Genomic DNA, 16,325 nt, shown 5'->3' with positions numbered 1-16,325 from the left:
TCTTATGTTGATGTTGGTACTATGGATTGTTAGTGGTTTGCACACATGAACATTTTTGTAAGCACACTTTACAATATGTTATTTAAAATAATCAAAGTATTTTTATGGTGTTTGTGATCAGTAAATCCAAGTTGCTTTCCCCCACATAATATAACCAAATTGTAAAATCACACATATATTACCACTTTAGATTAGATTAGATATTGATATAACGGTCTTTAATTTTTTAGATTGCTACGTGTTAAATAAATCAATAAAAACTAAATGAAAATAACTTATATATTTATACCTCAACTAATAAATGAAACGTAAAAATGTCACATGTTATTTTTCTAGCATGTTTCTTTGACACCTGATATTATTCTAAGATATCCTGTTTATTTTGGTAACCAAACAATATCAACTCAAATTTTGAAAATAAAAAATCTTATCCTAATAACAATTTCGAATTATATGGTGTCTAACAATTCAAATTTATATTAAATCTCTCAAGTTTTTAATGTATCCTAATAAATAAAGGATATATTATCGTAATTGCATTCTTTAGCTGATCATCCATTTAAACTAAATATCAAATACATGTATTGTGATTATATTTTTATTCAAGATTACTTACGGTCGATAATATGTTGTATTTTTTATTGACATTTAATAATTTTTTTTTTGTCTATATAATAATTTTAAATATATTTTAAACATACAAACCTACTGTGGTTTACACGGGTTATAACCTAGTACGGTTATATAAGTATAGATTTATATATAACTAATAAATCTTTTTGTTCAAATATATAAGTGAGAATATTTGAAAATACAATAATGTTTGTAGCTCTTTTACATCTTTTAGATATCATTAGACAACCATTATCACATATCTAAGTATATATAACTTATTATAATCACATATTTTCCTAGACGTCAATGAATAATTGCTATAAATATGTTTTTATATGTAGTGTACTAAGAGTTTATGATCAATAAAAACAAGTGGTTGAGGTACTTACTTTTATTTATGACATTGGTACCCATATATGTACGATCTAATGTGCATGGCCTAAAAACGAATGCATGCCGATGGAAGCCCATTGACATGTTCTTAACGAAAGGTCAGTGTCACATTGATACTAGGAGTACTCTAGAAAAGGAAATATATATGCATCAAGGACATGTTTCTTTCAATAAGGTGCCAAGCCTATGTTATAAATTAGGAGGTTGGATTTGAGTTTAATATCCTTCGGTTGGATCTGGCTGGATTGAGTTGATTTGACAATTCTTTTATTTATCCTTATTTAATAATATATATTGGTAAAATAATAATCCACTCTTTCTTGGCGTTTTGTAAGCAATTGATACGTTTTAGACAAACTATCCAATTTGTTAATTTTAGATTGAATTTGTAGTTGTATCCCTTGAAGATTGAACATGTAATTTAAATTTGTATATTAAAATGCACCACTTTAACAGTATCATGATAAACATTATTTTAGCATCTCCATGATAATTCTTTGGATTTGAATATTATCAAGATATCCATTGCATTTAAACAAATATTAGTAATTAAGGTTGTGTTTAGGGTACATAAACTAACTTATTTTGTGAGTTTATTGCCGTTTAATATTTGACAATGTCACAAAAATAGTTTATAAAGTAATTTATAAGGAAAATTTGCTTTGATAAGCTATTTGAGATATCTTATTAATAAGCTAGCGTATAAGCTAAAAATTAGTCTTCAGCTAGCGCGTCAAATAAAATCATAGGCTCACCATCATGAGTCTAATTAGAATTAGATACATGTGCAATTTAATTTGGTTAGTTTTAGAATATCATGTATTGGTTATATCAGTAAATGTGTTTATAATATCATAAATCAAACCGATTACTGGTTCATTGTTTCTTATGACCTAATAAATACATTGTAATAAATGATTAACTAAAATTCATGATACTTTATTCTACCAACGTTTGCATGAACGATTTGATTTAATCAGTTTAAACATAACATATTGGTAAAAACAATAAAATCAATTTAACATTACACATACCAAATCAATCAGACTATTCAAACCAATAAAATGGTTTGGTGCAATCTAACACTTTTGTAGAATGTGGAGAAAACAATTAATGAAAAAGAAAAAACATGAGGTAATGGTTTTGACGAAACAATGTCCTTATAAAAAACATAATTATCTAATATTAAATATGATCTATACAGTTTATTATGTTAATATGCTCGATTTTTTTACTAGAAACCAATAACCGAATTTGACGATTGATTGTCGTAAATGTGCAACTAGGTGCCTTAGTATATAATTTTCCTACTATAGAAATCAACTAAATGAATTCATTTATTCAATTGCTTGTTTTGAACCCAACCATGTTGAAGGGGACACAATTTGGGTTTGGTTTGCATGGGGAAAATACTAAGGGTCTAAGTTTGTACAAATCGAAAAATATAGGGTTCTTTTTGTAACTTGTTTCATTAAGAAAACGAAAGAAAACAACTGCACTGCACGAAAGCAACGTTTGCACCATCTCTCTCTGGTCCGGAAAAAGGCAACACACCACCGCACCTGTACCCACAGAAAGTTAGGGTTTCGTGAAAGAGAGAGAATTTGACGAACAGATGCTGTAAGGGGTATTTCAGTATTCAAATTTAACCCTTTATAGTCTAGAGTAAGAGGAGATTTTGGAGAGAGAATCATCGCCATGGTATTCCAGCGACAGACACGAAGTTTTGAAGCTTTTTTAGTTTTATTCTAGCTATCGCCCTCTAAAGTTTCTAGCTTCTCCTGGTCTCAATTCCAAAACAGGTAATCCGTTCAGTTCTGTGTAATTATTTGTTGATTGCTATAGTTTTTAAAATTTGGGTTTTATCGTTAGAGGAAATTTTGATTAATTACTGTTTTTCGAAAAAAGTTTACGTGAATCTATATATGTGTTAATAATCTGTTCATACACGCCAAAATGCCTAATTCGGAGATTGAAATCTTCTATTTAGGGGTTTATATGCTTTCAAACATGTTCGTTATTATTGAACCTTTTTTCGATTGTCTTTACTTGCTAACTTTTTTGATATAAGATAATATCATTGATTGTTTTTGGTTTGTGGTGCTTTGTATTCATGGGTTTATTTGAACTACATTTGGTGGATTTAGTTGCGATTCAATCTGAGCATGATTTCCAAGAACATCAGTTGATATGGTAATTTTGTGTTTTGTTATAACTTATAATCTAGGTCTATTAAAGATCATGCTTGGTTATGGTGGTTTTCCTTTATAACTTGCAATTTGTGTAGACAATGTATCTCTTGTTTCTAATTTTTGATTTTTTGGAAAGACCTAAGTAATTAGAAAGTTAGAAATCACTCTTCATGATACATTACATTTACATATGGTGATATGGTAAATAGTATCATTCGTTTGCTAATTTTACATTGTAATATTTGCAGTGTACAGGGTAAATTTTTTATGGTTTCTGAACAATGAAAGGGTAATTTTTACATCATGGCACTAGAAGACTTCTTTACCTCAATCGAGCTAAAAAATGGACTCACATCTCCTGAAAGAGTCAATGACCTCATCACAGCAATGCAGAAAGATCAAGACTTTATAGTCAACAATCTTGATGAAGCAACCCGACAGTGGTCTACTGTAGCACGCACTATCGCAGCCACAGAGGATCACAACTGCCTTAATCTTTTTATTGATTTAAACGGATTATCTTTCATTGATAAATGGCTCAAAAATGATGCTAATAACATTCTTTTTGAAGAATCAATGGTTGAGTTCTTGAGAGCACTTGAGAAGCTGCAGATAGATAACCAGAAGTCATTGGATTCTGGAATAGGCAAAACCATGCAGAATCTTGTTAATCATGGTAATTCTTTGATTTGTGAAAAAGCTAAAGTGTTGTGTGATAAATGGAAGCTAAATCAGGACAATGATGTTGAAAATCTTGAAACAATGCCATTGATAGTAAATAATGAGGAGGCCACAACAATGGACAAAGTACCCACGAATCAGGAGTTGACACCTGGCGATACAAATCTTTTGGTAAAGTCTGAAACCGTGAATTCAAAAACAGAGAGTCCGTTAGAACAAATAGCTTCAAGTGCTGACGTGGACAATTCTTCTAGAAAGATGGATGTAATAGGTGATAAGGATGAAGACATGGTGGATTTCCAAAGTACAATGTCATTAAAGACTCCAAACCAAGTTGAAAGCCCAAAAACGTGTTCGAATTCAGAAAGTGAGAGGGAAGCTGAGAATGAAGAAAATGGTTCACATTTATTTGAATTATCAATGAACAAGAAGACATCAGATTTGGAATTAGATTATGGAATCATAGATCCGTTAGAGGTTGCTAGACAAGTTGCTAATGAAGTAGAAAGAGAAGTTGATGATTCCAGGGAACGAAGTTGTAGTACTTCCGAGGGTCCAAAAACTCCGGAATCCACAGTTCCGGAAGAAACTCCACCCGTCACACGCTCAAAAGAGCCCACGAAAGAATCCGAAACCCAAACCCTTGTTTCCAAACCTGACATCACCATGTCTCAAGTTTCCGAAGTGGCTCAGGAATCGGAATTCAACACCGGAAAGGGAATCAGTGGTGGGTTCGATCTGAATCAAGAAGTTTGTTCCGAAGAAGTTGACGATATGAATCCGGTCTCGATCTCATCGACAGTGTCCGTTGTTTCTGCTTCCAGAGCAACCGCAGCTTCGGAATTACCAATTACGCCCTTGCAGTTCGAGGGTACTCTAGGGTGGAAAGGCTCCGCTTCCACCAGTGCATTTAGACGGGTCCCGGAAAGTGAAAAATCCGGGCCCCACAACAACTCCTCAAAACAACAACGTTCGGATTGTCTCGATATCGATCTCAATGACAATGTTCCTTCTGGGGAGGAATCGTCTGTGGAGGCGGGGCCCACGAGACCGGAAAGACCGCAGTTGGATCTCAACACTATCGGTGATGAAGCTGCTGATGTGGCACGTTCGGATTGGTGGCAAAGTCCGTCTGTTTCTTCTTCTTCATCGTCAAAACAACCTTCTAGAAACATCGATTTGAATTTGACACATCAGCCACAAGAATCTGTTATTTCCATTTTTGGTACGAAAGTTGAGGTGAAAAACAAAGATTTCCAGAATCTTCCGCAACCTTCCGGAAGGTTTATGAAACCAACAGTCGATTTCAATATAGCGAAAACACATTACAACAATCAGCTTTTTTATAACGGTTTTCCACCAGGGCCCGCAATGTTTTTCTACGGGTCGCCTGGTGGGTCCGGTGGGCCCGTCCAGTATATGGTTGATTCAAGAGGGGCCCCAGTGGGACCGCAAATTATGGGCGGCTCTTCGCCGCCTTTGCCTTTCATGGTGAACATGGCGGCAGGTGGTGGGTCTGGTGGTGCACCGCCAGGTCCAACACTGAATAACTTTGATCTGAACACTGGGTTGTCTATTGTTGGAGGGAAAAGGCGTGAGCCTGATGGGAGATGGGATTTTTTTCCGGTGAACAAACACCAGCAACCACCGTGGAGGTAGTGGTTTGTTTTTTTTAATATATTACAACAACTCAAATAAAGAGTCTTGAAGAGTTGTTTATTCGGAAGAGTGAAGGAGGAAGGAGTTGGTGATTCTTATTTTTATCAGATTAATTGACTAAAAAGAAAAAGGAAATAGGTTTATTTTTGGTTTACAGACGTTTATTTGGTTATTAAGTTTTGAGTATTTGATAGAAGGGTGGTTTTGGAATATACGACTTTGTTACATGTAGCTGTAGTTTCGTTTTCTCCGTATTATATCAAAGGAAATTCGAGAAACCCTCCCATTTCAGGATTTTCTGTTTCCTTCCCTATAATTAGATTGTGTATAATTAGACATTTACTTCGTTTTTATCTTAAGCTGCCAGCTTCCTTTTGTCTCCAAAAAGGGAATTTTGGAGTTTGCCTATATAAATCAGTTTTATATTTTTAGACTCTCACTTATTATTTTATTCTAAAATGACTACATAAAAAATAACAAAACTCGAGCCCCACGTTGAACGGTATATGCATGCCGATGTGTTGTGGCTGCATCAGCATAACCTCTCCACAATTGAAAGGGAGCAAAGAAAAAGGAAGAAAATTGTGTGGTTAAAGCCCCTCCATGCCAATTGACCGCCACATCACCATCACCACCAAGCCATCTGAGGGGTGGTGTGCACACCTTGATGAGGTGTCACATCACCACCACGCCCTCAATGTATAGTGTATACCGCATAGCCTAAAAATGGGATAGGTATGACATAGACACTCTAGGTTGCTTTTGTACGATGACCTTCGATACAAGAAGAGAAAAAAATAAAGACGAAAGAAATATAAAGAAACGACACTAGCTCGCTCTCAATGGTCTTGTGCATATCAAAATAACAGAAGTAGTGTAGCTAGATAGAAAATAAAACATTTAGGGACATAAACATCAAAAGTAAATAAGACACAAGGGTAAACATGTGAATGTTGTATGCATACACATGTAGTGGAAACAGAAAGAAGATATTAGCAATATTTTTCGAAAAAAAAGAGCTAACAAAGTAAGATGATAAAAGTAAAACTAAGCGACAAACATAAAACATTGGAAAAAGAATTTAGTACGTAGATTACTCATATACTACCGAATGGGCAAGGACCTTGTTCTAAGTCTACACACCATCATATATGATGTCGTGTCATCGATAAAAGCCAACTCCTTCAAGTGTAACTATATGCTATTTTTCCACTTCTTTTCTCTCGCATCTTCTCCTCCATACACATTTGATAATGATTCCATACACCCTCCTAATTACAAATTCTTGGTTATTTTTTATGGACAAGTCTGCACCATCGTAATATTTCGTTCTTCGGTTTCTTAATGATCAACACCACTCAGTAATTTTTTTTATTGTTGTACTTAGCTCCATGATCAACAAAGTTCTACAATATGTCCATCAACATCATTATTTCCACATCCTCCTTCATAATGTGCTTATTTTTAATTGACCGACATTCATACAAATACAACATAGGAGCCCTTACACCCGTGCTATATAAATGTTCCTTAAGTTTCCATAGGATCTTCTTGTTACACAAAGCTCATGTAGTTGCTCTCTACTTTAAAAATCCCATTTTTATACGCTAGATAACATCTTCATCATCCCCTTCAGTATGGATTTGTATCGATCATAGACTTAAGTACATGAAACTCTCCTTTAAGCCCAAGACATGCTCACCTGTACACAATTATACCACTTCTGCATTTTGTTCTCAATGTATTTACACCATAGATAATTTGTTTTAAATATGTTGGTCATAAGCCTATTTTCTTCCAACAACGACTTCTAGTTATAGTTATCCAACATAGCATCCAATGGGTCTCGCAGAATGGAAGATATTGTGTTTGAGTACTTATGCGAAAGGGATTTCGTAGCTAATTTGTATGTTTTAGTCTTCATGTGTAAATGCAAAATGCTATGTTAGGTTTCGTATGTTGGTGTTCGTATATTTTGTACTTAGGCTTCACAGTTTGTATTAGTTTGTTTTGACAGCTATGATTAGCTTAAGTGTCATGATCTCATTTGTTAGTGTTTAACCGACTTCCCTGTATTCATGAGAGAGAGAGAGAGAGAGAGTTCTTATATCAGTTGTAATCGAGTGCTTTACTCTCTAATGTAAATAAAATCTTATTTACTTTGATATGTTCTTACAATTACGTCCTTGTTTTATGATTTCATTCTTATAGAATCTACCTATCCTACAATCCTAGCCTCTAACACAAAGACGATGTCCTTAGAAAAGAAACATACACCTTGGTACCCACCTTAAGTCTTGTGATAGATCTCATCCATATATGGGCAAAGATGAAAGAGCTACATATGGATATCAAACACTATATGGGCTAATTGAATTTACCATTTTTAAAGCTATATTGAATATAAAAAGTCATGCGGATCAAGGTCCCATAATTCATATTTAAAATAGTTAATTGTGTATGTTTAAGTATTACGAGGCTAAAACAATCTCAATCAAAACACAAGTCAAGTAAAAAGAGTCCCATACAAAATTTGTGGTCTTCTAAATATTCATGCATCATCTTATTTTCATCTTCTTTCTAAATACATGTCAAAATAAATATGTTAAGATTGAGATGGTCTAGTGAGCATTTCTGATATCAACTTTCAAGGTCATTAGACTAAAACGATCATCCACCTCAAAAAGCCAAACCTTAAAAGAAAAAATAAGTTATAAAAATCCCAAAGGTATATCAAGTTCAATAACCGAACGAAGCATTTCAAAAGTAGCACAATTCATATATTGTTTGTTTTTTCTAAAAGCTCTTTAGGATTTTTTTTTTCTACAAACTGTTTTTTCTTTACTTTTTTAGAATATCACAGATTTAAAAAGTCTGTATGTCATCTTCTCTCGGAAAAAAAATACATATACACATGTTTTTTCAAAATTTGCAGATATTTGCAAGTCCTATTTGAGTGAACTTGATGTATTAAATATAATTACAATATTGACATTTCCATAATTATTATAATATTGACATTTTTCTAATTTGACACTTCATTTAGACAAAACAATGCAATAATTTTCTTTTTTATACTTTAGAAAAACAATAATATAATAAATAAACAACATTATAATTAACAACTTCATTGATATTAATAAATTAACACTATATTCAAAATATAATAGGAATAAAAATAAAAAAATGAAAAAATATATAGATGTTATAATTAAAAAATAAAATAAAATAAAATCAATTAAAAAAAAAAGCTAAAACCAAATGTAGTCTTGTCTTGTACCTGTTTAGTGGAATTAAATCGAGTGTTGGATTACGCCCGATGAGTCGCAATCTCAAATACCATCCGACGGCTCATGTTAATCTGGATCCACTCACCATACAAAACCAAACCAAATGCCCCCACCAATTTCTTTTTCTTATCTCACCACACTTCCCACGGTGGTAATGGCCGAAAACCAACCACCGTTGCAGCCGTCATCTGCGCCGCCGCCACCACCGTCGTCTCCGCCACACTCTGGCTCCGATAATCCCGATCCAACACAATACTGGTGTTACCAGTGCGATAAACGAGTCCCCGTCGAAACCCGACCCGATGATCCCGATATCATCTGTTTCGAGTGTAAGAACGGATTTGTCGAGTCGATCTCAGTTCCTTCTCACGCTCGACAAGTCAGCGATGAAGATACTCCTGCTTTCGGAAACGAGTTCCTACAGGTGCTCAGGTTAATTGCTCAGTCGGCGCGTGAGGACGACGAGCCTCCTCCTCCTCCTCCTGCAGATCATCCCGTTGGCGACAACGATTATCTCCGTATCGAGCTCGATGGATGGGATAACCGTATCCTTGACGTCAACGAGGTCGAAGAAGAGGAGGATCCTCAAGTAGACGAAGATAGGGCTCGATTTTACTATGACGATGAAGACGACGACGACGACGATGAGCAAGAAGAAGAAGAAGAAGAAGAAGAGACCGAGAATCGGAACCAAGAAGAGGACGAGACGGATGAGGATTTCGTCAGAAGAGAAAGGCGTGACGTGCTCCGTCTTCGCCTCCGCGACTTCGCGAGCCGAGCTGCAAACCGTCGTAACCGGATTCTGGATTGGGCAGAGATCCTAATGGGACTCGAGGACCAGTCTATCGAATTCAGGCTACAAGTCCCCGGAGATGACGATGGTTACATAGGCAATCCTGGAGACTACGTCGACGCAGCTGGATACGAAGCTTTATTGCAAAATCTCGCAGAGAGTGATAGCGGTGGGAGGAGAGGCGCGCCGCCTGCCGGCAAATTAGCGATCGAGAGCCTACAAACAGTCGATGTGAATTCAACTAACATGGAAATCTGCGCGATTTGTAAAGACAGAGTGTTCAATAACGAAGACAAGATCGCTAAGCAACTAGGGTGTGGACATATGTATCATGGAGACTGTATAGTGCCATGGTTGGGTTCGAGGAATACTTGTCCTGTTTGTAGGTATGAGTTGCCTACAGATGATCCTGAGTACGAAGAAGACAGAAAAAAGAGATCAGTCACCATGACTGATACATCAATTGATCATGGTTGTTCTTCAAGCTCCGGTGGTGGTGGTGATTAAGAAGTGGTATGTATGCATTTGTCATTGATGTTGTACTTGATAACTTTGGTGTTGGTTTTTCATTGCTCTTATATAAACCGATGTTAATTTATTGTGATCTTCCTGTTGTACATACATATTTACTCAATTTGAACATTGGATTTGTCTTCTGTTTTTCTTTTGATGTATACTTAATTTAGTCATTGTCTGATTGATCTCACAACATCACATGGGTTCTTAGTTCTTTGTTTTCTATACTCTTTTATGGGTTTGTAATAAAGCTGGAATGGATTGAATGTTCATTGCCAAACATGGTGAACATGATGAGGATCATCTTTGACTATCTTTTCTTTAACTTTACATGATATCACAGGTAGTTTCTTCTTCCTACTTATATTCATATTGGATTTGTGATTTATGGACATGATCATGATGCAAAGAGCTTTCTGATCATGGTGTGAGTTTTGCAGTTGATGGTGTTGCTTATTGGCATCAAGATTCAAGAAGCTAGTTGACACAACAAGGTATAACTAAATTGGTACAAGTATGAGAATGAATGTGTTTGTACAAAGTATAAAATTGCATGTCACCAAGTCAAATACAAATGAGATTTCCACCAACTTCCTTTATTTGACTATCAGAAACTTTTTGGCAAACCTTCCTCTTCTCTCTTCTGCATAAGCATTAAGAAATATAAAATAAGCTATCCACCATGGAAATCGTTTGTATATTTTCTCAAAGGTAGAATAGTCGTGTTTGCAAGCTTAGAAATATTATCCAATATATATGTAACAACACGTCTGGTATTGGTAGAAAATATTGTGAGCTTCTTACAAGCTATAAAAAACACTATATTTTATCGTTTTTTTTTGTTTAACCATCCAATTTTAGGTTGTGTTAAAAAACCACTAATTTTTGGATAAGCTTAGAAATATTATCCAATATCTAGGTAACAACACGACAAATATGAAAAAATATGTTCTGGATTGTTGTTGTTGTTGTGTTTTTTATTTTTTATTTTTTTATTTTTTTATTTTTTTATTTTTTTTAGTCATTTTACGAAGGATGTTCGGTGTCGGTTTTTATGACTTACTTTTAGTTTTCTTGGTTAAGTAATTTACAGTTTTGGTCATTGTGGTTTATACCATTTGCCGTTTTAGTCCTGCATTTGAATTTGTTTCAAAAATTTATATGCATGTTCCATGTATGGTTTTCAAAAGTTATATGCATGGTCCATGAGGTTTTCCATGTGTTATACGTATGTAAAAATACCATTATACCAATATTTATTATTTTTTGATATTTTAACATATTAATAAATTCTAGGTATTATTTCTGTAAATTAAATTAAGGAAGCCCTAAAAGCTTTGAGGGATGTCGCTTTCTTATTAGCCACATCTCTTCCCTCCCTTCAACTTGTCGGAATCTCATTGATAACCAAGGTTCTAAATAACGTAAGGCGTGACTTGGCGGTAATGTCAAGCCTCAAGCTTTTCCGAGCCTTGACGAGTCACAACGTTTGTAAGACGTGACTTAAGGCGACAATTTTCCATATAATTAATATTTTTATATGTATTTTCAATTATTATTCATTTTTATACACATATATGAGTTAAGGCGGCGTTTTGACAAAGATTGGCGGCAGGTGCAAGCCTTGGAGTCGTGGCACGCCATGACGAACTTTTTAGAACCTTGTTGATAACCCAATGTTACTCCCTCGTCACCGGAAGTCCCACCTCTGCCACCACAGGTTACCTTCTCTATCATCGTTGCAACCGCCACGACCACCACCACCCAAGGTACAATTCGCCTCACCAGCATCGACACATCGCTATCGCCACCCTTTTTGTCTCTACTATCTTGTAACTCAGGCCAAATGCTACTCCTTCCCTACCATTTTCTTATTTTGGGTTGTTTTTCCTGCGATTTTTTGATTTACCGTGGCCATATGTTTTTATTCGGTTACAAGAAAAGTTATTTTAGTTGGGTATTGGTAATTATTTTACATTTAAGATCTTGTTCAAATTTATTTCGATCGTTTCATTCCTTTTTTGAGTTGGGTGTCATTTGTTATAGTGTGTACCATTTGTTATAGTATGTACCGGTTCCGTTCATGAAAAAATATATGTTGAGTGGTGATGAGAATGCGTGAATAACTTTCTTCAAATGTGGCTTCTAGGGTCCAATTTGTAAATGATGTTGTGTGGTTGAGTTGATCAATGAGATGGAAAAGATGCTAAAAGTCACCATATTTGAGTTAGGATATAATTTGGTTTTAGTTTTTGCTTAAAGATTTCAATTTGGTGGTGTTATAGTATTAGTTGTGGTGATGATCGGTGACAATGATGATGGTGATGGTGGTGATTGATGATAGTCGTGATGAAAACTGAAATATAAATAAAAGTGATGGTGGGGGTTGGTGTATGTCGAAGGAGTAGTGGTGACAATAGATGATGGTTAGTGGAGTGAGGGCGAGTTTAAGATTTTCTTTTTATTTTATTGTTTTGTTTTGTGGTGGGGGCGTTAGCGGTCGCCAACTTACTCAAAAAAATAATATAAATAAAAACTAAAATATGAAATATGATAAGACAAGTGAGGTACACTTGTCATTTTACATCTACTTATCAGAAAAAGCTTAACATGTTATTTCAGGAACAAAGTGTGTAATTTTTGGAAACCATATAAATGAGTTATATCAAAATTTTGAAAGTTATACTAAAAGAATATATTAATGTTAACAACTAGGGACCAAAATGTTAGAAAATCGGGGGGTTTAGAATACTTAGAAAATTGAGAGTCATGAATTACATGTTCAGATCAAAGTATTTTGATGGTAATCTTGAAATATTTAATTGGATAAAACTCAGTTATGAGAGAAGAACAAAGAATGATGAGGTATGATTTATTTTGTGTACCATAAAAATGGCAAAAAAAATGGGCATATAGGGTTAATCAGGTCTATTTTCGGGTTTTACATAAGGGTCAATTAGGTATACTTTACATAATGGTCAATTAGGTCTATTTTTCGGGTTTTACATATGGATAAAACTAAGTTATGAGAGCAGAACAAAGAATGATGAAATATGATTTATTCACAACCTTAAAAAACTATCATGAAACTGCCACTAAATTCGGGTTTTAAATAAAGGTCAATCAACTTTATTTTCTCAAATTTGACCCAATCCAGGGGCTCTGCCCTTTGGACCCCACTAGAGGTTGCCACCCCTTGGACCTTGTACCAAGGGCGCTGCCCCTAGACCCTGTCAGTTCATAGGCTTCTGCACTAAAAAACAGTGTACTTTGAATCTTGAATAAACTCAAACAAGTGTGCACTTTGCACCACCCTTACTTGTTTAATATTCATCAAGATTGCGTTAGTCAACAAATAAATCCCATTACACTTAAATAATATTAGTGATACAAATCATCAACAAACCTCCTCCATCTAAGTGTAATATTGATAAACTTAAAGTAAAATTATAACAACAACAAACTGATGCATAAATGAAATATCGTGACGATTGAATTTCACATTAGTATATTACTCATTCCAAATATCGAATATTTGGGTGTCACTAAGGGTTGAACCCTTTCTATTTATAGTGAATACATGAAGATAATACACACAACCATTTACATACTCATATGTTCTAACTTGACATTATATTCTACTAGCGGGTGTACTATCCTTCAATAAACATATCAAAGCTAAGTCCCAAATTTATTGAAGCGGTTAAACTTCATGCTTATATAGGTATTTCTTTTATTCTTCCACCTGCAAATGCAATTTTTCAAAAGAACTATTAAGAAATATATTTTGAATCTCCTTTACTTGTAGTACTGAACATATACCTTCGGATGATGTTAATAATGTGTTCAAATCTTCCAATATCAAGCTTTCTACATTGAATGCAACATCTAATACTACATTATATGGGAATTGGGTATCTTAATATGAAAGATTCCAGGTGGACTTTAAAATCATCCCCATAGCCGCCTTGTACACAAGATCTCTAGATAACCTTTTAGTTAGATGATCGACTAAATTCAACCGAGGTCTTACAAGCTCAAAAAATATCACACCATTCATGATGAGTTAATGAATCATGCTATGTCTAACACCTAAATGTCTAGATTTCCCATTATATACTTGACTATAAGCCTTAGCCAAGGTTGCAACACTATCACACCTGATAGAAATGGTAGATATCGGTTTGGGCCATAATTAAATTTCATAAATCAAATCCCTTAGCCGCTCAACTTCCTTACCAACAACAACCAATGCTAAAAATTCAGACTTCATGGTTGAGTTTGTATTACAACTTTGTTTCTTGGATGCCCAAGAAATGGCATCTCTTTCAAAAAGGAATACCCAACCACTTGTAGATGAGTGGTCCTCTAAATTGGTAATCCAACTGTCATCTGAATAACCTTCTAAAACAGAAGGAAACCCATTGTATGTCAAACCATAATCCATGGTTCCTTTCAAGTACTTGAATACTCGATTTAAAGCTTGCCAATGATGTGAACTTGGATTGCTAGTATACCTACTAAGCTTTCCTACAACATATGATATATCTGGTCTAGTGCTAATCATAGCGTACATAAGACATCCAATAGATCTTATGTATTCAAGTTGAGACACTGAGAGATCCCTTATTAGGCAGAAGCTTAAGATTAGGATCTATAGGAGTACTAGCATGAGAATAATTTTCAAAGTTAAACTTTTTCAATATCCTCTTAATGTAATGAGATTGAGAAAGTAAAACTCCAATGTTTCCTTGTTTGATCCTTATACCAAGAATCACCTCAGCCTCCCAGGTCTTTCATATCAAAATTAGATTATAGAAATTTCTTGGTTTTATTAACTTCATCTTGATCAATACCAAAAATCAACCTATCATCTGCATATAGGAAAATTTTAACTCCTTTACCAGAAGTATCAAATTTGCTATATACACACTTTCCAGCTTGGTTTAATGCAAATCCATTAAATAAGACCACATGATCATGCTTTTGATGCCATTGTTTTGGTGCTTGTTTTAGACCATACAATGGTTTCTTCAACTTGCACACATTGTTTTCATTTCCAGGCATCACAAACCCTACAGGTTGTTTCGTGTAAATCTCCTCATCTAATTTACCATTCAAAAATGCAGTTCTCATATCCATTTGGTGAATCACAAGATTATTTGTAGCTTCAAGATCTAACAATAATCTCATAATGGAAATCCCAGTAATAGGAGCATAAGTATGAAATAAGTCAATACCTTCTTTTTGCCTAAAGCATTGGATAACCAATATTGCTTTGTACTTATCTATGGTGTCATCCACTTCATCTTTATTTTGAGGATCCATTTACATCCTAATGCTTTGCATATAGGAGGCGAATAAGCCAATACCCAAGTATTGTTATGCATGATAGAATCAATCTCATCATGAATTGCTTCTTTCCAGAATGAACATCCGTAGAAGCGATAACTTCACCAAAAGTCTCTGGATCCTCCTCAACAATATAACAATATTTATGTTGAGACACAATTTCATCTCTTGTTCCTTCAACCAAATAAAGTTGAAAATCAGACCCAAAAGACTTAACTTTTCTAGCTCTAGTACTTTTCCTTGGTTCAGATGGTCAAGGTACAGTATCTGTACCACCAGATACATATTTAGCTTGAGTTGAGTTCTTGTTGGAAGATTTTTGAATCATGTCCCTTGGTCTAGGTATAGATGTAAATCTCTCTTCATCAAAGATAACATATTTTGACTCTATAACAGTGTTCACAAACACATTGCTGTTAGATTGTATAACATAGAGTCTATGTGATTTGGAACACTCAACATACCCAATGAAAATACAACTGATACCTTTCTCACCCAAGTTTTTTCTTTTGGGTTCAGTGAGCCTTACAACAACCCTAGAACCCCAAACTTTGAGATAACTCAAATTTGGCACCTTTTTATACCAAAGCTTATAATGAGTATTCTTACTCCTTTTATTTGGAGTTCTATTCAGTATATAGTAGGCAGTTAACATAGCCTCACCCCAAAATCCTTCGCTCAAACCAAAATAGGACAACATGGAATTAACTGTTTCCTTTAAAGTCATATTCTGCCTTTCACCCACACCATTTTTCTATGGTGTATAAGGAGCCGTGGGTTGATGTATTATTCCAGTAGAATCGAAACAAATTAGATCATAATACTCACCTCCTC

At 34.7% G+C, this 16,325-nt stretch overlaps 2 protein-coding genes across 3 annotated transcripts; both read left to right on the top strand.

The window, feature by feature from the left end:
- The first annotated feature begins 2,516 nt into the window (after positions 1-2,516).
- LOC111903859 (uncharacterized) lies at positions 2,517-5,834 on the top strand. 2 transcript variants are annotated; one of them, XM_023899607.3, is made up of 2 exons: positions 2,517-2,810; positions 3,449-5,834. In XM_023899607.3, exon 2 carries the CDS (start codon positions 3,504-3,506, stop codon positions 5,538-5,540), a length of 2,037 nt encoding a protein of 678 aa, XP_023755375.1. In that variant the 5' UTR covers positions 2,517-2,810; positions 3,449-3,503; the 3' UTR covers positions 5,541-5,834. The 2 variants fall into 2 exon arrangements, with proteins under 2 accessions (XP_023755375.1, XP_052623192.1); XM_052767232.1 differs by lacking the exon at positions 2,517-2,810 and adding an exon at positions 2,844-3,201.
- Positions 5,835-8,944: 3,110 nt separating this feature from the next.
- LOC111903858 (E3 ubiquitin-protein ligase CIP8) lies at positions 8,945-10,279 on the top strand. The gene has a single exon (XM_023899606.3). It carries the CDS (start codon positions 8,985-8,987, stop codon positions 10,128-10,130), a length of 1,146 nt encoding a protein of 381 aa, XP_023755374.1. The 5' UTR covers positions 8,945-8,984; the 3' UTR covers positions 10,131-10,279.
- The last annotated feature ends 6,046 nt before the right edge of the window (positions 10,280-16,325 follow it).

The sequence above is a fragment of the Lactuca sativa genome, chromosome 9 (genome assembly GCF_002870075.4).
Source record: "Lactuca sativa cultivar Salinas chromosome 9, Lsat_Salinas_v11, whole genome shotgun sequence".
NCBI lineage: Eukaryota > Viridiplantae > Streptophyta > Magnoliopsida > Asterales > Asteraceae > Lactuca > Lactuca sativa.
The sequence above is the reverse complement of the archived record's forward strand: the minus strand, read 5'-3'. Positions and strand labels throughout refer to the sequence as shown.